Source organism: Heptranchias perlo, chromosome 1, assembly GCF_035084215.1.
Source record: "Heptranchias perlo isolate sHepPer1 chromosome 1, sHepPer1.hap1, whole genome shotgun sequence".
In the NCBI taxonomy this organism is placed as follows: domain Eukaryota; kingdom Metazoa; phylum Chordata; class Chondrichthyes; order Hexanchiformes; family Hexanchidae; genus Heptranchias; species Heptranchias perlo.
The window spans coordinates 187,845,510-187,870,753 of NC_090325.1; the positions used below are offsets into that span (position 1 = coordinate 187,845,510).

General features: G+C 42.0%; 1 protein-coding gene across 1 annotated transcript in view; it reads left to right on the top strand.

Annotated features, from left to right (window-relative positions):
• The window catches only part of tbck (TBC1 domain containing kinase), a 163,749-nt gene that overhangs the window by 15,365 nt on the left and 123,140 nt on the right, over positions 1–25,244 (top strand). The window contains exons 4-10 of the mRNA XM_067994439.1: positions 14,580–14,694; positions 15,825–15,898; positions 17,041–17,182; positions 20,974–21,034; positions 21,113–21,174; positions 23,478–23,539; positions 24,943–25,091. Of these exons, the coding sequence (XP_067850540.1) occupies positions 14,580–14,694; positions 15,825–15,898; positions 17,041–17,182; positions 20,974–21,034; positions 21,113–21,174; positions 23,478–23,539; positions 24,943–25,091 (665 nt within the window). The remainder of the gene's footprint in view (positions 1–14,579; positions 14,695–15,824; positions 15,899–17,040; positions 17,183–20,973; positions 21,035–21,112; positions 21,175–23,477; positions 23,540–24,942; positions 25,092–25,244) is intronic.

The following is a 25,244-nucleotide window of genomic DNA, read 5'->3' on the forward strand; positions in this document are numbered from 1 at the left end:
GGATTAAGGAGCTAGTTTGAGCAAGGTGAACACAGGAAGCCGTGCACAGAAATTGGTCTTCAGCAACCTGAACTACAGAAGCAATGTGAAACCAACTTAAGTCTCCAGCACCAGTGGGGAATAAAAAGTACCTGGCAGGCATGATGCAAGGTTAATGGCTAAAGCTAACAAGATAGATTACCAGTGGTGGTAATTTTATATGCTCAATGCCTCTGCTCGAAGACCCTGCTTTAATGCTGTAACATAAATGAGCTGATGCAGCCACCAACAATAGCAGGAAGAACAAGTTTAAGTAGTGTTTCTTTTCCACCAGCACAGCTATTGCAGCCTCGTAGATGACTGCTAGCACCAGCCATGGGCTGGCAGAGCTCTCTGCCCACCCGTATGGTCCGGCAGTGCCACATCCACCTGTATGTACCAGCTGCCAGCACTGGCCGTGGACTGGTGAAGTTCTGCCCACCCGTACGGGCCAACAGTGCCACTACAGCTGGCCTGTATGTACCAGCCCCAACAATCAAGGAAAGTCTGCAGCCAGAAAACGAGTGACTTTTAAACAATTTGCAGCTTTTTGAGAGGCCACCATGCCATGGAATCTCGTATTTAAAGCCGTTCTGTATAATATGAACTCCGCAATAACTCTGCATCTTTGGCCAGTTGAGGCCCCCTCCAGAGAATAGTCCTGGAATCTATGCTATTCAGTTCATAATGTAAATGATGTTTAATAAAAGGATTTATAGTGGAATGCCTATGTTTGCATGTGACATAAATTTCTGCAGATGTTTTGAAGAGCCAGATATCATGCAAATGACTGCAGTTATGAATGATGAATGGTAAATGTGGAATTTTTGTTGATCAGTAGGAGGTAATGGATAGCTGTGCTAGAGGTAGCCAATATTATTTCAAAGTGAAGAGTACATCAAATAAAGTGCAGCAGAAAAATAAAGAGTTTAATGAAACACAGAATGCTGAGGGAGTACAAAGAGTGGGCAATGTTATTAAATTCCTTCCAGTTATAATAAACACCTTCTGAAAGTGGCTGCTTTTGATTTATTTTGCAGCGCCATGTTGCCTTGAAGCACTTTGGCTGTGAGATATTTGCTTCAGTCTACAAAGTATGTTTGAGTAAAAAAAAAATGAGCAAATATCCTGCACCTTTATCCAACTTAAACTCGATTTTAAAAACTTAAATTTAATGAGTGTGTTTTGGAAAAAAACTCACTTAACTTACCCAGAAAATTAGTTGTTTCATGTCAGAAATAGCGGCAAGAAATTTCTCTCAGATAGGCCTGTCCTTCTGGCTGGAGCTTGAGTTGGAAATTTTACCTGGGTTAGGATGCTGCTGATTTCCACATGCTGTAGTGCGCATGTATGTGTATACGTATGATAAATCATGGAAATTGTACATTTCATCCAGATCTTGTGAAACTGCAATACCTGGTTACACTGCGACAAGCCAGTCAGAAAACTCTCAGACAACAACTGTGAGAGATGAGTCGCAGAAAAAGAAACTTCAAAAATGTAAAGGTGCCAGGGTAGGGCAGTGCTGCAGCACAGACTGCTTCAGCAAGAGCTACAGGTCCACCGTGGATGGTACATGGGAATATACAGGACCATTGTGGTGCATCTGGTCAGTCACAGTGAGCAAAAGAAATAGAAAGTTTTAATATTTTAAATAGCTGGGATACATGAGTTTTTTTTTGGGAGGGAATAATGTTACTTTCATGTTAAACAAGTGGTATATTTATAGTACTATATCTGTGAACCCTGTATCTTTTTTAATATAAATAAGGTGTTGGTTAACATTATATTGCAGTATTACTGCAACGTGCAATGCACGATTACCTGTAGACTGCACTAGAACTGCAATAAAGTGTTAGCCGTGGCTGAGTGATAACACTCTCGCCTCTGAGTCAGGCGGTCGTGGGTTCAAGTCCCACTCCAGAGACTTGAGCACATAATCTAGGTTGACACTCCAGTGTGCTGCTGAGGGAGTGCTGCATTGTCAGAGGTGCTGTCTTTTAGATGAGACATGAAACCAGGTGGAACCTCTCAGGTGGAACGTAAAAGATCCCATAGCACTATTTCAAAGAGCAGGGGAGTTCTCCCCAATGTCCTGGCCAATATTTATTCCTCAACCTTAACCAGATATTCTGTGGGTTTTTTTTATCACATTGCTGTTTGTGGGAGTTTGCTGTGCACAAATTGGCTGCTGTGTTTCCTACATTACATCAGTGATTACACTTCAATTATTATTGGCTGTAAAGTGCTTTGGGACGTCCTGAGGTCATGATAGGCACTATATAAATGCAAGTATTTCTTCTTTAAATGTCATACTCCAAGTTCAGGACTAATTGAGGTTTATTAACATTATAAAATTACACATTTATTATATACTATATAAAACTAGAAGAAGTATTTTACTTTTACAGTTTATGATGTTATCCGAGCCCCCTGATTGAATTCGCTGTTGAACCCCACACCGGCTGCTATCAGTTATGCTATATTGACTTTTATCTGTGCCAGGAATGAGTTTGCTTCCCTGTGAGGTTATTCACTTTTGATAGAAAAATAGAAAAACAAAATATTTTTTAAATGGTGAGAAATATTAAATGTTGGTGTTGAGGGGGATTTGGGTGTTCTTGTCCATGCAATGCAAAGTTAACACGCAGGTACAACAAGCAATTAGGAAGGCAAATGGTATGTTGGCTTTATTACAAGAGGGTTGGAGTACAAGAGTAAGGAAGTCTTGCAGCAATTGTACAGGGCTTTGGTGAGACCACACCTGGAGTACTGTGTGCAGTATTGGTTTCCTTGCCTAAGGAAAGATATACTAGCACAAAGGAAGATGGCAGTGGTTGTTGGAGGCCAATCATCTCAGCATCAGGACATTGCTGCAGGAGTTCCTCAGGGCAGTGTTCTAGGCCCAACCATCTTCGGCTGCTTCATCAATGACCTTCCCTCCAACATAAGGTCAGAAATGGGGATGTTAGCTGATGATTGCACAGTGTTCAGTTCCATTTGCAACCCCTCAGATAATGAAGCAGTCCGTGCCAGCATGCAGCAAGACCTGGACAACATCCAGGCTTGGGCTGATAAGTGTCAAGTAACATTTGAACCAGACAAGTGCCAGGCATTGACCACCTCCAACAAGAGAGAGTCTAACCACCTCTCCTTGACATTCAACGGCATTACCATTGCTGAATCCCCCACCATCAACATTCTGGGGGGTCACCATTGACCAGAAACTTAACTGGACCAGCCACACACATACTGCGGCGATTGATTCACCTCCTGACTCCCCAAAGCCTTTCCACCATCTACAAGGCACAAGTCAGGAGCGTGATGGAATACTCTCCACTTGTCTGGATGAGTGCAGCTCCAACAACACTCAGGAAGCTCGACACCATCCAGGATAAAGCAGCCTGCTTAATTGGCACCCCATCCACCACCCTAAACATTCACTCCCTTCACCATCGGCGCACCGTGGCTGCAGTGTGTACCATCCACAGGATGCACTGCAGCAACTTGCCAAGGCTTCTTCGACAGCACCTCCCAAACCCGCGACCTCTACCACCTAGAAAGACAAGGGCAGCAGGCATATGGGAACACCACCACCTGCACTTTCCCCTCCAAGTCACACACCATCCCGACTTGGAAATATATCGCCGTTCCTTCATGGTTGCTGGGCCAAAATCCTGGAACTCCCGACCTAATAGCACTGTGGGAGAACCTTCATCGCACGGACTGCAGTGGTTCAAGAAGGCAGCTCACCACCACCTTCTCGAATGCAATTAGGGATGGGCAATAAATACTGGCCTTGCCAGCGCCACCCACATCCCATGAAGGAATAAAAAAAAACTTGCCTTAGCAGTGGTGCACCAAAGGTTCACTAGATTGGACACCCCTCTCATCCCAGGAATCAATGAGGAAAGATTACGTAGAATGGGCCTATACTCTCTGGAGTTTAGAAGAATGAGAGGTGATCTCATTGAAACATATAAGATTCTGAGAGGGCTGACAGGGTAGATACTGAGAGGATGTTTCTCCTGGCTGGAGAGTCTAGAACTAGGGGACATAGCCTCAGGATAAGGGGTTGGACATTTAGCACTGAGATGAGGAAGAATTTCTTCATTCAGAGGGTTGTGAATCTTTGGAATTCTCTACTGCAGAGGGCTGTGGATGCTGAGTCATTGAATATATTCAAGACTGAGATTGATAGATTTTTGGACTCTAGGGGAATTAAGGGATATGGGGATCGGGCAGGAAGCCATGATCTTATTGAATGGCAGAGCCAGTTCGATGGGCTGCATAGCCTACTCCTGCTGCTATTTCTTATGTTGAATGATTGTCGATACATGCTATGAAAATTTATTTGTTGAAAGCTTTTTGCGGTACTTTGTTTTACCATCACTAGACTTCTCCGTTGCACTTTGTAAATTTGCTACAGTACTTTGGGTAATGCATCAGTTGGTAATAGCTAGTGGCAATGAATTGGTACTTTATAAACATATCCTGCCATCAGCTGCAATTGGCAGGGGAGAAGAAATAAATTTGTAGTGTGCACTGTGGCTAATTTGAAGCGCAAAAATGCAAATGGTTTTATAAATTAAAAAATTATGTAATATATTATGCATTCATGCACACAAATGCACTGGTTTGGACAAGTTTGGTTGAGGTCTGAAAAAATCTTTGTCGAAACATCTGTTTCTGTGGGAAAATCAAACTGGAGCAAATAGAATTGTCATCTTTGGAAAAATAAGAAACGTAAAATATGCCCTGAGAGACAAACTAGTGGATAAAAAGGGAATACCCTGAGTTGTGAGGAGAATGTTTGATGTGTTAATGACAACTGGAAATGAAAGGTTCTGATTATCTCTCTTTTTGTTTCGCCCTCCCCTGCCACCTTTGATTAAGAGGAGTAATACTGTCTGCTACAGATGTACCTGTGTGCGATTAGCAGCCCTTACAATGGCTGATTAATCCCTGGTGTACAATACTCCAAACAGTTCTTGCGTGAAAGACTGGTCATAATTCTTGATGTTTCATTGCTCCCATGCTGTGTTCTGTGTAAATGCATATGTTGCTTATAATTCCTTTGCTTTTCTCCAGGAAATTTGGCTGTGGTGTGTGTGTTTTTTTAAAAAAATTATAAAACCCTATATCGGGATAAGCAAACGAGCTCATGTCAGAAAGGTAGCAAATTTCTTGTGTTCAGGACAGCTTTCTGCAACAATATGTCTTAGAACCAACAAAGGGGCAGGACAAATTAGATTTAATAACGAGTAATGAGCCAGATTTAGTTAACAGCCGAACGGTGCGTCAACATTTATCTAACAGCGATCATAATATGATCGAATTCAACGTTATGTTTGAAAGGGAGAAACCCGTAACAGCTACTAAGATTCTAAATTTAGGTAAGGCCGACTTCAACGGGATGAGGCAGAGACTGTCCACAGTAAACTGGGCAAATCTATTAATGGGTAAAATGATAGAAGATCAGTGGGAGGTGTTCAAAAAAGAATTTAATGTGATACAGAACCAGTTTATACCCTTAAGGGGCAAGAGCTCTACTTGCCAAAAAAAACAGCCATGGACGACAAAAGAGGTAAAGGACAACATAAAACTACAAGAAAAAGCATACAAAAATGCAAAAAATAGCACAGATCTGGACGACTGGAGAGATGCAAAGAACAGCAAAGGGGGACAATAGATAGTAAGAGCTACAAAAAGGGAGTATGAAAACAAACTTGCAAGGGATATCAAAATCAACACAAACATTTTTACAATTATATTAGGAAAAAGAGGATGGTCAAGAGTAATGTGGGCCCTTTAAAAACTGATAATGGTAATATTGTAAGTGAAAATAAGGAAATGGCGGACATGTTAAATAATTACTTTGCGTCAGTATTTACAGTAGAGGAAGCAGATAGCATGCCGGACATCTAAAGGAAACTAATTTTGAATCAGGGACGGTAACTCTCCATAATTAACATAATCAAATTAACAGTAATGAAGAAAATAATGGCACTAAAGAGTGACAAATCCCCAGGACCAGATGGTTTCCATCCTAGGGTTTTAAAGGAAGTCGGTGAGCACATTGCAGATGCCCTAACTATAATCTTCCAAAGTTCTCTCGATTCAGGAACTGTTCCTTTTAGATTAGAAAATTGCACATGTCACTCTGCTATTTAAGAAAGGTGAGAGAGGGAAACCAGGGAATTATAGACAAGTTAGCCTAACATCTGTTGTCAGGAAATTACTAGAGTCTATAATTAAGGATAGAGTGACTGAACACCTTGAAAATGTTCTGCTGATCAGAGAGAGCCAGCAAGAATTTGTAAAAGGTAGGTTATGTCTGACGAACCTGACTGCATTTTTTTTTAAAGAGGTGACTAAAGTAGTGGTCAGGGGAATGCCTATGGATTTTGTTTATATGGACTTCCAGAAGGCATTCAGTAAAGTCCCTCATAAGAGACTTAGCTAAAATTGAAGCTCATGGAATTGAGGGCAAATTATTGACCTGGTTATGAAATTGGCTGGGCAGCAGAAGACAGAGAGTAGGGATAATGGGCAGGTACTCAAATTGGCAGGATGTGACTAGTGGTGTCCCACAAGGATCTGTGTTGGAGCCTCAACTATTCACTGTATTAACGACTTAGATGATGGGACAGAGAGCCACATATCCAAGTTTGCCGATGACACAAAGATAGGCAGCATTGTAAGCAATGTTCAAGGAAGCATAACATTACATAAAGATATTAATAGATTAAGTGAATGGGCAAAACTGTGACAAATGGATTTCAATATAGGCAAGTGTGAGGTCATCCACTTTGGATCCAAAAAGGATAGATCAGAATACTTTCAAAATGGTGAAGAGGTCCATAGAGACTTATGGGTTCATTGGTCATAAAATGTCATGCACAGGTACAGAAAATAATCAAAAAGGCTAATGGAATGCTGGCCTTTATATCTCGAGGACTAGAATACAAAGGTGTTAAAAGTTATGAACAGCTATACAAAGCCCTGGTTAGACCACACCTGTGTTCAGTTCTGGGCACCACACCTTAGGAAGGGTATATTGGCCTTGCAAGGAGTGCAGCGTGCATTTACCAATATGATACCTGGACACCAAGGGTTAAATTATGAGGAGTGATTACATGAACTAGGGTTGTATACCCTGAAATTTAGAAGATTATGGGGTGATTGGATTGAAGTTTTCAAGATATTAAGGGGAACTGATAGAGTAAATAGAGAGAAACTATTTCTGTTGGTTGGGCAGTCTAAGACTAGGGGACATAGCCTAAAAATTAGAGCCAGGACTTTCAGGAGTGAAGTTAGGAAACACTTCTACACGTAAAGGGTGGTAGAAATTTGGAACTTTCTTCCGCAAACAGAAGTTGATACTGGCTCAATTGTTAATTTTAAATCCGAGATTGATAGATTTTTGTTAACCAAAAGGATTAAGGGGCTGCGGCAGGTATATGAAGTTACAGATCAGCCATGATTTCTACGAATGGCGGAACAGGTTCGAGGGGTTAAATGGCCACCTACTTTTCCTATGTTCCTAAGTCAACTGATGTCTGACTTTTATTTTGGCAAGTATAAGTGTCTATCAAAAAGTTAACTTTTCTTCTTGTGTTTTGCCTGAAAGGCTGGTGGAAGCAGATTCAATAGTAACTTTTAAAAGGGAATTGAATATATACTTGAAAAGGAAAAAAATCGCAGGGCTATGAGGAAAGGGTAGGGGAGTGGGACTAATTGGATAGCTGTTTTAAAGATGGCATGATGGGCCGTATGGCCTTTTGTGCTGTACGATTCTATGATTTTGTAGAACAAAGATAAATTTATAATGGAGATTTCTTAGAAATTACTCAAATTATTTGACTGGTGCCTTTACACATGACTCCTCTTTGCTTCTGTAGGCCTTTCGATCCATTGCTATCTTTCAAGACTTATGCATTTGAATAAGGGAGTGGGGGGGAGGGGGACGGGGACTGGAATGTGTGTGTGTGTGGTGCAAATTTAGTACTTTAGATCTTGCGTAGGTTCACTATTACCATTCACATTGATAGGTCTCCGCCTGGTTCAGTGCTAGCTCTCTTGCCACTAAACAGAAGTTCATGGATTCATGCTCTTATCCCACTCAAGAACTTGAGCACATAATCTCGGCCAATATTTCAGTGCAGTGCTGAGGGTGAAGTGTTGAATCGAGGTTCGGTCTGCTTGTTCAGGTGCATGTAAAAGATCCTGTGGCACGATTGGAAGAAAAGCAGGAGAGTTCTCCCGGTGACCTGGCCAACGTTTATCCCTCAATCAACAGCACCAAAAACAGATTAACAGGCCGTTTATCTCATTAGCTGTTTGTGGGATCTTGGTGTGCGCAAATTGACTACCACATTTGGCCACTTCACAGCAGTGACTACAGTTCAAAAATAATTCACAGTTGTGAATGTCCTGAGGATGTGAAAGGTGCTATATAAATAAATGCAAGTTCTAACTTTTCTTTCCATCACAATTTTTATTGCTGCATTGGTTTTTAGTTGTATGTGCTTCAGTCTAATTTTTGTCTTGCGTGGCAAGTCTTTTATTTTCAAATCCATTTCTTGCAACTTTCTTGCTTCCAGCTGCCATGTTGCTTGCAGTAACTAAAGGGCCAGGAAAGGAATTGCTTTTAGGGTTCCCTGGTGCTCCTAGATTGGGAGCGGGAAGAGCAAGATGGACAAGAAAGAGAGGTGCCGCTATACCTCACACATTATGTACGGATCCATGCTTACCCCAGGCCCTCCATTTACTGGCCCAGACGGTCTGTCCTGGGCGTGTCGGTGCAGATCTGTTTTCAGCGCCTCCGCTTCACAAAGGAACTGCCAGCTAGCTATGCCATCCCTTGGAGGCTGTCTTGCAGAAACTTGTGTCATTGGTGAAGTACTCCAAAGCAGTCTAAAGTCCACAGACGCATTAAGCCAGTGGTAGAGGAGTAGACTGTGGAAAGAAGGCCTCAGCTCAACAGGGCACAGAATGTTTCCTGAGTGCCAGGGTTTCCCAAGAATACAGAGCATATTAGACGGCACCCAGGTGCTGTGCTTACTGTTGAAGCTGGCCACCACCACCTGACTGCCAAATCACACTGCAGTCCTCTGAGGAAGGCCCACCAGCACCTTCTCAGGGCAACTATGGACAGCCAATAAATGCCGGCCTTGCCCGTGATGCCCACATCCTGAGAATTAATTTTAAGCAGCACACGTTACTTGCCCGAGAGCTGCTGGTACCAACTCTTGTCACCGAGCATGAAGTCCAGTGTCTATTAGCTCGTGCCATCACCACCACAATTGCAAAAGGATCCAATTTGCATGTTTGTCGGTCTGCCAAGGAATGGCAGCCTTGATGTGATTGATCCACCGCTGTGTCAGATTAGTACAGTCAGAATAACCTAAAGGAAGCCTTAAATCTGAGATGGATTTACAATAAGAGATTGACCAATGCTAATCTTGTTGTAAAATGAGTCTTTATTTTCTCTATCCCTCTCTTGATCTTTCTTCACCTGCTGCAGCTTTGAAACTTTTTTTTGTTCTGTCTATCTGTTGGAGATGATGACGGAGAGTCTATTGATGTGAGCTATTAAAAAATGCCCTTCTATCAGTTGGCTTTATGAAAAAAATATAAAATTCACTCTTCCAAATTATATTTAAGCAAATAAGTAAAAACTGGCGGTCAGGGGCTTTGCGTTTAATTAAATACCCGGACAACGGAACAAAGTTAACTCAAAGAAAATAGAAATCAACAACAACAACTTCCATTAATAAAGCCCCTTTAACGTAGTAAAACGTCACTTCACAGGAGTGTGATCAGACAAAATTTGACATGAGCCACACAAGGAGATATTAGGACAGGTAAGAGGTAGGTTTTAAGGAGCATCTTAAAGGAAGAGCGAAGGGGAGAAGTTTAGGAAGAGGATTCCAGGGCTAGGGCCTAGGCAGCTGAAGGCACGGCCGCCAATGGTGGAGCGATGAAAATCGGGGATGCGCAAGAGGCCAAGAATTGGAGGGGCGCAGAGATATCGGAGGGTTGTAAGGCCGGAGGAGGTTAGAGATGGGGAGGGGGCGAGGCCATGGAGGGATTTGATAACAAGGATGTGAATTTTAAAATCGAGGCGTTGCCAGACCGGGAGCCAATGTAAGTCAGCGAGCACAGGGTGATGGGTGAACAGGACTTGGTGCGAGTTAGGATGCGGGCAGCAGAGTTTTGGATGAGCTCAGGTTTACGGAGGATGCAATATGGGAGGCCAGCCAGGAGAGCATTGGAATGGACAGCCTGCATATAAAGGTCTGGAAGGTCTTTAAAAGGGCAATGTGCTACCTGTGTGAATTGAATCCTACTTTCCTTTAGGATGCCTTTGTGTGTGGTATAGCTGTTGCAAAGACGTTGTACACTTCGATTCACTAATTAAAATAGAAAGCGCTGTTACATTCTGCCAAAATTCTAAATGCCAGTAAGAATTCAACAAGTGTATGAAACCCAAAGGCAGAGCAAGACTTCACCATTTCGATGTAGGTGTTCAGTCCAGCTGTTGCAATATGAAGCAAAAATATCCCCAACATGTCTGTTATGCTGTGAGTGTGTTGCTAGCTTAAATGAGGTATAGACCAAATTCACCTTCGACCTTCCTGGTAGGAGACATTCGTGGTGGGTGACAACATGTAATAGTCAGCAGCGTGATTCCTTACACAACGTATTTGAAATTCCTCAGCTCTTCAAAAGAACAGAAATAACTGCTTCATCTGTAAAAGGGGAGCTATTATTTTTTTAACACAACATCTTATTTCTACTCCTGAGTTCCAAATGCTGTGCAGCAATAACTAAAACCACAAGATTCACGGGGGGTGGCGGCGGGTTGAAATCAGTCTACGCCATTTCATAACGGATCGGACTTGTAGCGAATCGGGCTCGTAACGAACCAGCAACTCGTTTTATGATCGATAAATTTTTTGAACTCTAAGGGAATTAAGGGATATGGGGATCGGGCGGGAAAGTGGAGTTGAGGTTGAAGATCAGCCGCGATCTTATCGAAAGGCGGAGCAGGCTCGAGGGGCCGAATGGTCTACTCCTGCTCCTATTTCTCATGTTTACACCGCGCTCGGTTTCTCAATGGAAAAGAAAAATCGGGCGAGGTGTTAAACGGGCTTTCATGTGGGTCGTTTGGTGGCACTCTCGCTTCCGAGTCAGAAAGTTGTGGGTTCAAGCCCCACTTCAGGGACTTGAGCATGTAATCTAAGGTGATACTTCAGTGCAGTACTAGGGGAGCGCTACCAACTGAACCACGGCTGATGCTCCATTCCATATCTGCCTGACCTGCTGTGTGTTTCCAGAATTTTCTGTTTTTATTTCAGATTTCCGGCATCTGCAGTATTTTGCTTTTGTTTCCATATCTAATGTCTTCAACTCTGTAGCAGTGGGCTAACCCTGATAAAGCAACACCCCAGTTATATTCCAATATCTGTCTGCTTTTATCATCGAGTTGTATTTGTTTATTGGGCAACTTTCGTCACCGGATTATATTCGCCCCCCCCCCCCACCCCAGCCTTGTGCACGTCCCTCCCCCAACTACTATCAAATTGGTACAACTGATTGGCTTTAAGAAGAGAATGGGACCGACCTGATGGACTGAATTGGCCTTTCCCAGCCCCGTACGTTCCTACATTGCTATCAATACATCAGTCTCGGAAAGTGTACAGCGAAGATTCACTGCATCTGGAGAGGTTCTAGTTATGAACAAAGGCTTGAAAAATTAGGGGCTTTTTTATTTCTGGAACCAAGAAGGTGAGGGTAAGGTCTTACACAGGGTTTTGAAATATGAACGTTTTTGAGAGCATAAATGGTAAAAGATTGATTCCATTGGTTGGTGAATTGGTAACAAGGGGGTAGGGACTGGCGATGGTCTCTAGGAGAATGCAGGCGGAGGATAGATGAAACTCTTTTCACACAAGTTATTCGAACATGGAACGACTTGCCAAAGTGACTGTTGAGGCAGAGGTCACAACATCATTTAAAAGTGAATTGGTAAGTATTTGAGAAGGCAGAATCTATAAGGATACAGGGAAATAGCAGATAAAAGGGTTTAGTGTAGATAGCTCCAGTTGAAAAGCAGCACTGGTTCAATGGGCTGAATGGCTTCCTCCTTTTACACTTTTAATAGTTGTGGTTTCGTTCTTGCACCAAGACTAGGCAGTGACCATGGAGAGTAATTTTGACCTAACCCGCCCGGCAGGAAACTGACGGGATTGGACAGGATGCCCGATTTACACCTCGCACGATTGAAGTTAATGGAAAGTAAAATCAGGTGAGTTGTAAAACGGACGGCTGATCAGATTGGATCGTCCGTTTCCTGCCGGGCGGGTTAGGTTAAAATGACCCCCCAGGTGTTTCTGTATCTGTACTGCACGAGTTTGTGGTCGCACAATCCCACCCTACGCCAGTTGAACACACCTCCTGAAGACTAATCCAGGAACATGAATGCCATGTGTTTGGGAGCAGGTAACCTGTCAGTGGGTGGGGAATGGTGAGCTCCATGTAGAGAAGAATGAGTTGGAACATAAAATGTGTCCTAATTCCTCACACACGCATTAAGAAAACTGAAAACATCACGCGGAACGGTGGAATTCTTGGAAAGAAGACCTTTGTACCTCATTTATGAACTGGATTGGTTCTGTTACTCATTGTAAACCTTCCATTTTCTGACCTTTATAAATCTCACCTCTGCTATTTTTTTACCAATTAACCATGTTGCTGTTCAACTGTGTACTCATACTCCATCTGGTGGTAATATTGTGCAACAGCATTTGTTGCAGTGGCAATGCGAAAAAATGAAACCTGCGTTAAACAAATTGTAATCAGAAGTGATGGACCAAATGTCAAAGTTATGAACCCTTTAGGAGAAGGTATGAAAATCTGTTCCTCCCGGAAAATTGCATGAAATTGTGTATAAATATGCACATTTTCTCGAATTTTAGAAAAATGTGTAATGGTTCTGAGAGACATGTTTAGGGGGTGGGGAGAAACTGATTGTTCGACTACATGGCAGTTCGAAGTGATTTAAACATCGGTATTGCCCTGTCCTTTTTGAAATAGTTCACAAATGCTCCTGCTTCTGTTGCTTAATCTAAAGCTGACTGATTTTGTAATAGTTTGTGTGGCTTGTACTTCTTCAATGGTAATAACTGTGATGGTTGAGTGCTTGACTCTCAAAATATCTAAGTTCAAGTACCAGACCTGCTGATTATCCAGACTCCCTCAACTAGCGTTAGGTGAGTTTTCACTCTTTATGCCATGGCTAGTATATTTGTCAGGGCATCATTTAGAAGCAAGGGGTTTGATCTCCGCAGAGGAGAAGCCTGCATTGCATTATCCCCGCTCAGATTGTGTTTCCAGTTGCAAGCACCATTGCATAGGATGTGCTTTTTACTCTTGTTCTCGTACTCAAGAGTGTGAGGTATGTTGCTGCTGAGGATTGGAGCACTTCTCCCACTTCATACACCAGTGTAAGATTGAGTACTCCAGGCCAGGTTATAGTATGGTACAGAGGCTCCCTCTACTCTCCCATAACGTGCATGAGTCCAAACTTTGAAAGAGCATTCTTAATCTATCAATGTGACGTATACCATTTACTGCACCACCCGTATCTGTGAACAAACCTCTTCGGAACAAATTAGCACTAAATGGGAAATCCCACTCATATTTTGGGCAGTTTTGTGCTTTTGGCCCTCTCATGCTAGGAAACGGGCTGAGATTAGCCCAACCTTCAGTGGGACCTAGACAACCACAGAGAGAGGAGAGCTTTAATCATTCAGGTCTGGATTCAGACCCCCACCATATCCCTCTATTCCCTTCGCCCTCATGTATGCATCAAGTCTCCCCCTAAACACATCAACACTATCTGATTCAACCACTCCATGTGGCAATGAGTTCCACATTCTCACCACTCCCTGTGTAAAGAAATTGCTCCTGAATTCTTTATTTGATCTGTTAGTGACTACATTATGTTATGCCCTGTTGTTCTGAACTCGCCCACAAGTGGAAACAGTTTTGCCACATCTACCCGATCGAACCCCATCATAATTTAATGGTTTGCCCTTCTTTTAATGTAACTTTTAAGTAGACATGACTTCAGTGGTTGCTCAGTGCAGTTAAAGTATCTTACAGAAAATTAATTATATTTTCTGAAGTAACCCATTGACACACATTGAGCAGTGATGGGAGTCTAACTTCAGTCTCTTTACAAATGATGATTTCAACATCTTATGGGATGCCCATACCAAGGAATTAAATAACTGTTTGAAACCCCCCCAAAAGGTGTGTTCTCATGAGCTGAAGAATCTAAGTGTTCCCCATCTCCCAAACCAGGAACACTGGATATAAACTCTCATTTTGAGGCAAGAAGCCCAACTGGCAGAGATATTTATAACTCTTAAATTATTTATTTTAACTGGTTGTGAATTTATAAATCCAACTAAAGATTGTACAAAAAAAGACATTTTTGAAAATGTAATTCTACTACTCTTGACTCTTTTTCTAAAAAAATCTTTCAGTTCTGGAAAGGTGCTACAAATAGCCTTTGAGGTGTTAGAAGGGCTGGAATATATGAACAAACACAGAATGGTTCACCGAGCACTTGCACCACACAATATTCTTTTGGATTGTGAGGTAAGACAATGCTAATATCTACTTTTCTCTTTTTATATAGAATATAGTGCTTCATAAATTTGTAGTATGTCCACAATTAGTTGTTAGTTGAAAGAAGGACTCTTTAATGCCTGTTTAGTTAGAGCTACTTATGACTAACCACCTTGTGGCTGAGCCTGTACGGCTGACGTTTTGATGTTAGTGAATGTCATGAAAAGAATTGTATTACGTTACCTCCCTGGAATATCCCAAGGCTGGACAGCAGATTCTAGAGTGCCCCAAGGCTGGGGAGCAGGTTCTAGAACTATCCAAGGCTTAACAGCAGGTCCTGGAGTGCCCTAGGCTAAGCAGCAGGTTCTGAAACTACTGAAGTCTGGACAGCAGGTTCTAGAGTGCCCCAAGGCTAGGGAGCAGGTTCTGGAACTACCCGTGGTTCAGGAGTGCCCCAAGGCTCATAAGCATAATCTGCATCTATCCAAGGCTGGACAGCAGGTTCTGGAGTGCCCTGAGGCTCAGTAGCAGTTTCTTGACTGGCCAGAAGCTACGGAGCAGGACCTGGAATGGCCTGAACCCAGAGAGTGAGATCTGAAGTAGCTGAAGGTGGCATCTTAGGCTGGAGGTTATAGGCAGGGCCCAAGATTTAGATGAATGACACTACCAAATTTTGCCCTTAAAGATGATCATGACCTTCAATTGGACTGCAGAAAATGGCACTTCAGTATTGCCTTGAGTGACAGGTGGATGAGCTCAATTTTTTATACGCCAGCATTTCCCCTTATTCCCAACAGGTACTATATCCAGGCCCAGTGAATGTTAAATGACTAAGAGGGATATTTGTTTCCCTACAAATGTGAATGACAAATTCAGAAGTATATTATATTTGTCTGTAGTCCTGGATCTAACCATCCCCGGAAGCTCTTGTCAAAGTAGTACACTATTAAGAGCGGAATCAGCCCCTTGCATTAAATGCTTCTTATCTGTTAAGGGGATGATCCAGTTGATGCTAAATCATGTCCGGCAGTAGGTAGCTCGTAGGACAGGTAGCTCATGTGACATGTTTGTTAAAAGTATGGACGAATGATCTGATTTATATTCCATCTAGTATTCAGGCAGAGCATCTGGTTTTAATAAGTGTTTTCTTCTGATTACAGGGTCACATTAAGTTGGCTAAGTTTGGCCTGTATCACATGACTGATTACAATGCTGATGTTGACTTCCCTATTGGGTAAGAACTCAACTAGATTTCAGAAGATTTAGAATGTGACTCTAACGTGCCGTGAGTGTGTCTGTAATAGGAGCAGGTTTTTACAAACTGTTTTTTTTCTTTGCCCTTTGAGAATGAAAGGAATTGAGGAACTCTGATTTAGCAGTGTCCAGAACTAAATGTTTTATTGGGTGTCAGCCGTGGCTCAGTGGCAGCACTCTCTCCTCTGAGCCAGAAGGCCGTGGGGTCAAGTCCCACTCCAGAGACTTGAGCACATAATCCAGGCGGACACTCCAGTGCAGTACTGAGGGAGTGCTGCACTGTCAGAGGTATCGTCTTTCGAATGCGACGTTACACCGAGACCCTGTCTGCCCCCTCATCAGGTGGATGTAAAAGATCCCCTGGCGCTATTTAATCGAAGAGCTGGGGAGTTCTCCCTGGTGTCCTGGCCAATATTTATTTCTCAACCAACATCACTAAAACAGATTATATGGCCATTATCTCATTGTTGTTTGTGGGGTCTTGCAGTGTGCAAATTGGCTGCCACATTTCCTATTTTACAACAGTGACTACACTTAAAAAGTACCTCAATCAGATTAAAGCACTTGGGGGCATCCTGAGGTTGTGAAAGGCGCTATATAAATGCAAGTCTTTTTTTAAAAAAGTGGAATGAGAAAGGCATGGAAGAGGGTTTCAGCAGCAGATGGGTTGAGGTGGGTGACAGACACACAGCCAGATTATCTGCACCTGGGAATTGAGCCTGCAAATCACACTGGGGTGAAGTGAGTGCCTGAACCTGTGCACTACGCGTCCTGTCAGTGCTCACATTATTACTGAACGTCTGATTTAGGCTGTCACTGAATCAGCACAGTGGGCTAAATAGAACATGATCTGAAGAAATTACTCTGATTGCACTGGAAAATAAAACGTCCTAGTAAATTTTTCCCCAGGTAAATTTTTTTTTAAAAAACCTGCTCAGCAATTGGGCTGCATGTAGCCATTTTGAAATAAATTTAACAAGCTGTTTACATTTATAAGCAGCTGTTTGACCCTACTTTTAGCAAAAAAAAACACTTGAGTGCCTTCAGGCTAGTGGGCTGCTTGCTGACCTTACCGGTGTAGTTAAGCTGTCGGTTAATGTGTATTTATGGGTTGTTGTTTAGGTATCCGTCATACTTGGCACCTGAGGTTATTGCCCAGGGAATGGTGAAGCCCACCGATCACACTCAGAGCGAGAGGTCGTTACCCTCAGGTCCCAAAGTCGATGTGTGGTCTCTTGGTGCGATACTCTTTGAACTTTGTGTGGTATGTTGCAGAACCGTCTCTTCTATCTGTAGATAAACTAATGGTAAGGTGTGATGGAAAGGGTTTTGGTGGTACAGATTTTACATTTAAACAGGAGTGTTGAAATCTAATGGGTCCTTAAGGCATGTTAAAGGCCTAAAATTACATACACTATCCTGGTACATATTCTGGAAGGGGCTACATTGATTTATTTTTTAGTTACTAATTTGTTGATTTTTCTTTGTTAGAGGGGCAGAACTTTGTATCCAAACCCATCCAAAAAAAACTTTTAAAATCATCCTTTTGCCCGTGAACACGCAGCCCTGAGCAGACCCACTATTGTGTGTATTGTTTGGAAGGGACCCATTTGAGTGGAAATACCATACCATCCTTTGCAGTCCTGGATGCTGATCCCAGTGCACAAATGCAACCAAGAGAGGAGAGGGGGGGGAAGGCTATTGGCATTTTGGATGGGGGTGTGGGAGGGAAGAGACCCTCCATCAGAATGCATTGCTGGGAGGGGGAGAGGAAGGGGTGGGGTCTGCGACCTCCATGTTGAGCTTTTCTTTCTCCTTTTGCAGCTGATAGATGCTTTGTACTTCACCAACATCTTCTGTTTAAATCTCAAACCTGTTTTAATTTTAAAGCTGACCCCCCCCCCCCTCCACTACAGCTTATCTGTTTTCCATATCTCCCACTTTCTCACCTTCTCCTTAGGCCTCCGACTGCCTTAGCAAATCCCGGGTCCTTTGTTTCTTATCCCGTTAAATGCTGCTGTCTTTCGGTTTGCTGAGATGATCTAGCACATCAATCCACTGATATTTCCTCCCCAAGTTTGTCTGTATTTTTAATCTATTTTTCCCTCGCTGTTTTCTAATCTTATTAATATGCTCGCTCGCTCGTCAATCATTTTTCAGTTCTGATGAGGTGTATGAACCCAAAATGTTGGCCATCTCTTCATAGATGCTGACTGCCCCGCTCTGTATTTCCAGCTTTATTCATTTTTGTTTCAAAAAAGGTTCAGTATCAACTGGGCTTGAGTGTATGACTTGCAAGCAAAATTTCCTGCTAACATTGCCCTTTGGTGTTTGATCGGAAACCCCCGCTCAAAACTGACAAAAGTTTTTCTGTGTTGCGGCCAGGGGGTGGAAGTTGAAATTGTAAGTGTTTGAGAAGTGGTTTAACAGCCGTGACCCATGTCTTTAAAATAGTGACAGACATGGATAATCATATAAATGATACAGCAAAGAAGGAGGCCATTCGGCCCATCGTGCCTGTGCCAACTCTTTGAACGAGCTATCCAATTAGTGCCACTCCCCTGCTTTTTCCCCATAGCCCTGCAAATGTTTCTCCTTCAAGTATACATCCAATTCCCTTTTGAAAGTTATTATTGAATCTGCTTCCACCACCCTTTCAGGCTGTGCATTCCAGATCATGACAATGCTTTGCGTAAAATTTTTTTTCCTTATCTCGCCTCTGGTTCTTTTGCCCATTACCTTAAATCTGTAGATTTAAATGACCTGAGATGGTAGATTTAAACAAGTTATTTATCTCACTCATTGAACTAGGGGACATAGTTCAAAATTAGACAGTGAGGCTGTGGATTACACGACCAGAGTTAGTGATTGAAGCAGAGACCATGTCAGCATTTAAGAATAGGTGGTTGAAGGAAAGGGGCATAATGGGATTTGGGGACAGGACGGGCACATGGGATGAGGACTACTGTTCGTGTCGATGGTAAACATCGACATTGGGCCAAACGGATGTTTCTGTGTATGAATTTCTAAGTAATCCTGTGAACGCCATTAAAACAACTGGTCATTTCTCTCAATGCTCTTTGTGGGACCTTGCAATCCACCAGTTGGCTGCCACATAACAACAGTGACTGAACTTCAAAAGTAGCTCATTAGCTTTAGGACACCCTGAGGATGTGAAAGGTGGTACGTAAATGCAAGTTTGTTCTTTCTTTATCGGAGGCAAGGCGTGCTATCTGATTCCAGTTCAACTATGGAACAATGTAACTGGTACAGAATTAGGATAATATAAATGGCAGATGGGAGGGTTCTTCCAGGGGGCAAAAAAAAGGACATTTTGTCTTGGCAATTTATACATTTAGAAGCAATTTCTTTCCTTTGCCAAAAGTTAATCTTTAGGCCCAGGGTATAGGAGAACTGTCTCCTGTATCTAGTGATCCAATAGAAAAAAATCCACATATTTAATTCATAAAAAATTTGAAGTTCTTGTAATAGTCCTTTGCTCATTAGTTTCATTTACTTGACACCCCCCCCCCCCCGCCTCCTCGTGTAGCAATTGTGACAGAATTGAGGCTTGGATGTAGATTATAGAAAAGGATACTGAACAAATGCAAAATTACAGTTAAAAACAATAATGGTATAAAAACAGAAGCTTTTATTCTTAAAAGAAAGTAACTGAGCAGCCACTTGATAAGGGTTACAAACAATTAGTGATGGAAACAGTCGTGAAGTGGTGGATATATTCTAACCACATCTGGTATACCAGCCCAAGACGGTTGGGTCTGAGGTTTGTCAATACTATAATTGTCATATCTCATTTGTTTCTCTTTTTTTGATAATTGCTATTGTGTATTTTTAAAATTATATACACATTAAAACTATGTGAGCAAAACAAAACCCGAGGGGACAAAATTGCTTTTTGATGCAATTGCAGCACGGTAAGCAAGTTATTTATCTTAATATTCCAGTGCTAGTTCTTCAACTGGAATTACCTACTCTAATCTCATTTCCCTGCTCTTTCCCAATGTACTTCTGTATTCCTTCCTTTTCAAATACTTATCCAATTGCCTTTTGTATGATTATATAGTCTTTGGCTCAATAGTTACTTGTGGTGAAGTATTTCATGTCCTACTAGCCCCTTCAGTGAAAAAAATTCTTCTAACTCCCCCTTTGTTCTTCCACAGATGATTCGGAATCTATACCCTTATGTTACCAATTCCTCAAACAATGGAAATTACTTTTCACTGTTTATCATCGCTCTACCTCTCCACCACCTCTAGACCAACATTGTCTCTGTGCTGTCAGACTGTTTGCCTGACATCAAGTCTCGGATGAACTGCAATTTGCTTCAGCTGAACATTATGAAGACTGAAGCCACTGCCTTCATACCCTTGCCACCGTTTCCATCCCCCCTCTCCAGCTGAACCAGACTATTGGCAGCCTCCATATTTTATTCGACCCCGAGCTGAGGTTACGACCCCATATCCCCTCCAACACAAAGACTACCTACTTCCACCTTGGTAACCTTGCCTGTCTCCAACCCTGCCTCAGCCCATCTGCCTATGTACATTTGTCACCCTGTTATTGCAACCCTCACCCCCATGGAGCAGCTGCAGCACCACCACTGGTGGGATAGTGCAATTACAGTGTGTCAAGTTTACATAAGCAGTTCCCATTATAATTGAATAAATTGACTAGAAGTGTGCACAGACATAAGATTTTGTAATATGTTAGATTTCTCTGAATTAAACTGCTTCTGCCAGCTATCTGCCCATCCTGCTAATGTCTATTTCTATCAAAGTCTCCTGCATTCTTCCTTGACAATTTGCTTTGCTCCCTATGGACAATTAAACTGAACCATGTGTGGTGCAACACAAGCAATAAATTAAACTGAATCAACCAGGAGTTCATGTTAGACCAAAAAAAACTAATGGCTGAATCTTTTTGCCTTTATCACCTGGACAGTTATTTCCAGACATCTTGTATTTAACAAATCTAATGTAAATGAAAATGAATTATAAGACACTAAAAACCCGATTGCTTATTTGTTTTATTCAGGGTCATAAACTGCTCCAGAATGTGGACATTTCTGAAAGGCTAAAATTTATCCTAAATTTAGGTAAGCTGCTTTTTGTGATACTTTGAGTTAATGATGATCTTGTTTCTCCACACTACTTATTCCTGGTTTGTTTTACAGATTGTGTGGATGACATCTTGACTGTAATAGCAGAAGAGCATGGCTGCTTAGAGATTACAAAGGTTTGCTATTGATTTTCCTTTGGGGATACTAAACACTCTTTGTAATGATTGCAATATAAATATTGATGTATTTTTGTTTAGTTGATTGACATCATGTCATTGTATAATGTTATAAAATGATGGAGAGACTGGACCAGAACCCAATACCCCTCTATTTTGTTCCCTCTTGGGCTCTTCTCACCTGTCTCCTCCCCTTCCTGTCACATAGCCATACCACCTTTCATTTTTCCCCTCAAGGATAATTTGCTCCTCCGCCAGTCCATATCCCAACTATTGTTTTGCCAGTCCATATCCCAACTACTCCTTTACCTTCCTACTCTCCTTCCACTGTCCCAGGTATGAATCCTTCTTGAATAAGCTCACGGCTACCTCTGTGCCTCTTCCAGCATTCTCCAAAAGGCTCGTTGAAGCACCCGTCGCTGCCTTTTTTACAAGCAGCGCCCTAACCCCATCCTTCTCTCCTCCTGACCCTGGTGCACCTTGACTTTCGAAACGCTGTCAACAAAGTTCCACATGAAAGGCTATTAGTTAAACTCAAAGTTCCAGGGACTCGGGGTGAGTCCTAGGAAGGGTTTAGAAACTTGCTGAGGGGTAAGAAACAATGAGTACATATTAGAGGAGTTACATTGGAGGGCTCAGTGTTGGGACCCCTGTTGTTTCTAATTTACATAAATGACCTGGATTCAGAAACTCCATGCAAAATGGTTAAATTTGCAAATGATACCAGACTAGCAGGCAATGGAATTGGAAGAGGAAGCTCAGAAATTACAGAATGAGTTGGATAAGACAATGTACTTGGACAGGGTAAATTTTAATGCAGCCAAGTGTAAAGTTTTGCACCGAGGAAAGAAAGATAGGTGATACATGCGCACCATGAATATGTTTAAATAATTAAGGATGAAGGTGAAAGAGACCTAGGAGTCTTAGTAGGCTCAACGTAAATGATGTCCAACCAATGCAGAGCAACAATCAACAATGCTTTGGGATGTCCTGAGGACAAGATAGGGATTATATAAATGCAAGTTCGTTCGTTCTTCCTTCCTGTTTTTGTGGGGTGAAAATGTAACTACTCCAGAGCACGAAAATGGAGAAAGTCATTAATGCAATTAAAAGGATTCTCACATTTTCAAAATTTTCGATCATATCCTTTCACGGAAAGGATTTGGGAATGAATTATGTTTGAAGTGTTGCGTTTTAAAACAAAGTGAATTTCCACAGGTTTAAAAAGCTACAGGCTGCAGTCAGTGAGACAGAGGAGGGGTTTGAGGTGTTATTGGGCCAGGCATTGAAGATGTGTGTCAAACAGATGGGTCAGTTTGGTGTAATATGGCTCGCAACTCTACTTCAAACTGAGACAATGAGAGTCAACCAAATCATTCCAAGCTCATTAAGCCAGGATGGACCCTATTCATTTTGAGAATGGCAGAGGATGGTTTTTTGATTGTCGCACCTCAAAGAAAGAGGAAAGGTAACTGGTGTTACCAGCAGAACAATTGGCAAATCACTGAATGGGGACAAAGTCAGAAGGACAGCCCTCCCACTTGCTGGAAACACAGGGAGAAAGACAAAGGAACAGATAGGAAGTCGGTCAAGTTTTTAAAACAGGAGACTGCTAGGTTCAGGCCTGGGCCTGGAGATGGAAGCTAAAGTGCAGGAGGTCAGGTGATATAGTTCGAAGCTGTCTAGAAAGAAAGGTCATTCAAAAACAAGTTGGTTAACCCACTAGAAGGACAGGGCACGTGGCTTTGTATTTTTTCCCTAATTTTTCAAGGAGAGGAGTGAAAATTGAGTGAAATCGGTGAGGTTTTGTTTACACCTATTACTCTGTGTTCACTTGCTATCTATAAAATAAAGTAGTTTGATGATCTGTATCTGGCCTTGTCTCATGGAAGTGTTTTTCAGTCCATCTTCTGAAAGACTGGATAAATAGACATGAGGGTACGCATGGAAGACGCAGTACCCAGTTCAGATCACAAGGGGGTCCATTGTTACTCCTCCATGCTACTCCATTGTTACTCCTCCGTGCTACGCCATTGTATAATAAAATATTGGCCAGTAGGGGCACACTCCTAAATGTAAGACACACTGACGGCTCATGGGACTGACCAGCACCACTATCTATACCCAAGAGAATATCTAAGGCACATCTGAAATTTACAACAATGGTAAATATAGAGATGGCAAATTCTTATTTCACTAATTCCATGAAATGAAGATACTGGCTTATTTATTTCCAAATGTGGATTTGATTTGCTCTTTGTGTACTTGTTGGTAAATATAACTGCTGTTTCATCTTATCAAAGGATTTACCCAAAGATGTTATAACGCTGTTGAAAAAATGCCTGACCTTTCACCCGTCCAAAAGGTAAGTGCTTTAGTAGCTTCAAAGCAAATTTAAAAATGTTGAATTTAGATGAATTCTCAGATAAAATAAAACAAGACTTGCTTTTCCACAATCATTCTCATTTACTGTATGCATTTATCCTTGTGTAAATGTTTTTGTTCATTTTGGTGTTCATCAAAGTGGCTGACTTTAGTGCTGGGAAGGAGGATGTTTTCCTATTTTGGGCATCCAACGTCCCAGATCAGATGGTTAGTTGCAATATGAAGGGCCATCTACTCCACCTGATTATGTGTCTTGGCTGCAATCTTAGAAGAGCATCCCGCTACTGCACAGATATTTTCCATTTCCTACACTGGCCACTCTCTAGAGTGAGACTACCAATTAGAAGGAAAAAGAAGACTTGCATTTATATAGTGCCTTTCACTACCTCAGGACATCCCAAACGCTTGACAGCCAATGAAGTACTTTTGAAGTGTAGTCACTGTTGTAATGTAGGAAATGTGGCAGTCAATTTGCGCACAGTAAGGTCCCACAATCAGCAATGTGATAATGACCTGAAAATCTATTTTTAGGTGTTGGTTGAGCGATAAATATTGGTTAGGACACCGGGGAGAACTCCCTTGCTCCTCTTTGAAATAGTGCCATGGGATCTTTTACGTCTACCTGAAAGGGCAGTTTAACGTCTCATCTGAAAGACGGGACAGTTTTACTCTGTGGGCCAATGCCTTTCAGAGCTCTGAAAGGCATTGGCCCACAGAGTAAAACTGTCCCGTCTTTCAGATGAGACGTTAAACTGCCCTTTCAGGTAGACGTAAAAGATCCCATGGCACTATTTCAAAGAGGAGCAAGGGAGTTCTCCCCGGTGTCCTAACCAATATTTATCGCTCAACCAACACCTAAAAATAGATTATCAGGACACTCATATCTTATAGAAATAGTCTCTTATACTGCTTATGTATTTGAATACAAATAATTTTTCGAAGATCCCAGCTGAAATGCAAGTCACCTCTTCTAGACTTTTTCCATTGTCTCCAATCAGCCACAGTTAGAGCCTGGAATGAAGATCCCTTCAAATTTTGAATGTTTTAAAAAGGGGGTTCCCCTCCCTTCTGTTGGCATTTCTCTAGCTGAGATCAGGGTTCCCCTACATGGTAAATTGTGGAAAGAGATTTCCAATTTGGTGAAGTCTCGTACTGCTCCAAAGTAGCAACAACCAAAGTTCTTTCTAAAGTTTCTCTGCTGCGTAATGTAAGGTAGCGCTTTTATAAAATGTCCATCTACAGTGGAAAGTTTCCCCAAATATACGTTCTTTTGGCTAATGAAACAATCGGGTAAGAAAAGTGCTCATCACCAATGTTATCATTCACTTATTGTGTTCCTGTTGGAGTAATGTCGATGTGTTTTGGAATCTGTTTGCATGGTAGGCCCACTCCAGCTGAACTGCTGCAAGACAGTTTATTCAGTGAAGTTTCTGCTTTGTACAAACCATTCCGCAAACCCGATGGCCTCTTTTCATCTTCTCTGCGCTGTGCTGATCTAATCATCCCTGAGGACCTGGGGACATTCTGTAAAGGTAATGAAACTTTGCAAAGTATTTTTATACCAAAGTTCTGTGTTTGCCAAGTTGGGCAGTGTGTATTGGGGTGTATCCAAAGACACCTGTAACAGACATATTTCAGGACTCCACTGGTTGTTGGGAGCACATAAAAACTTTAAAGTTTAGTTC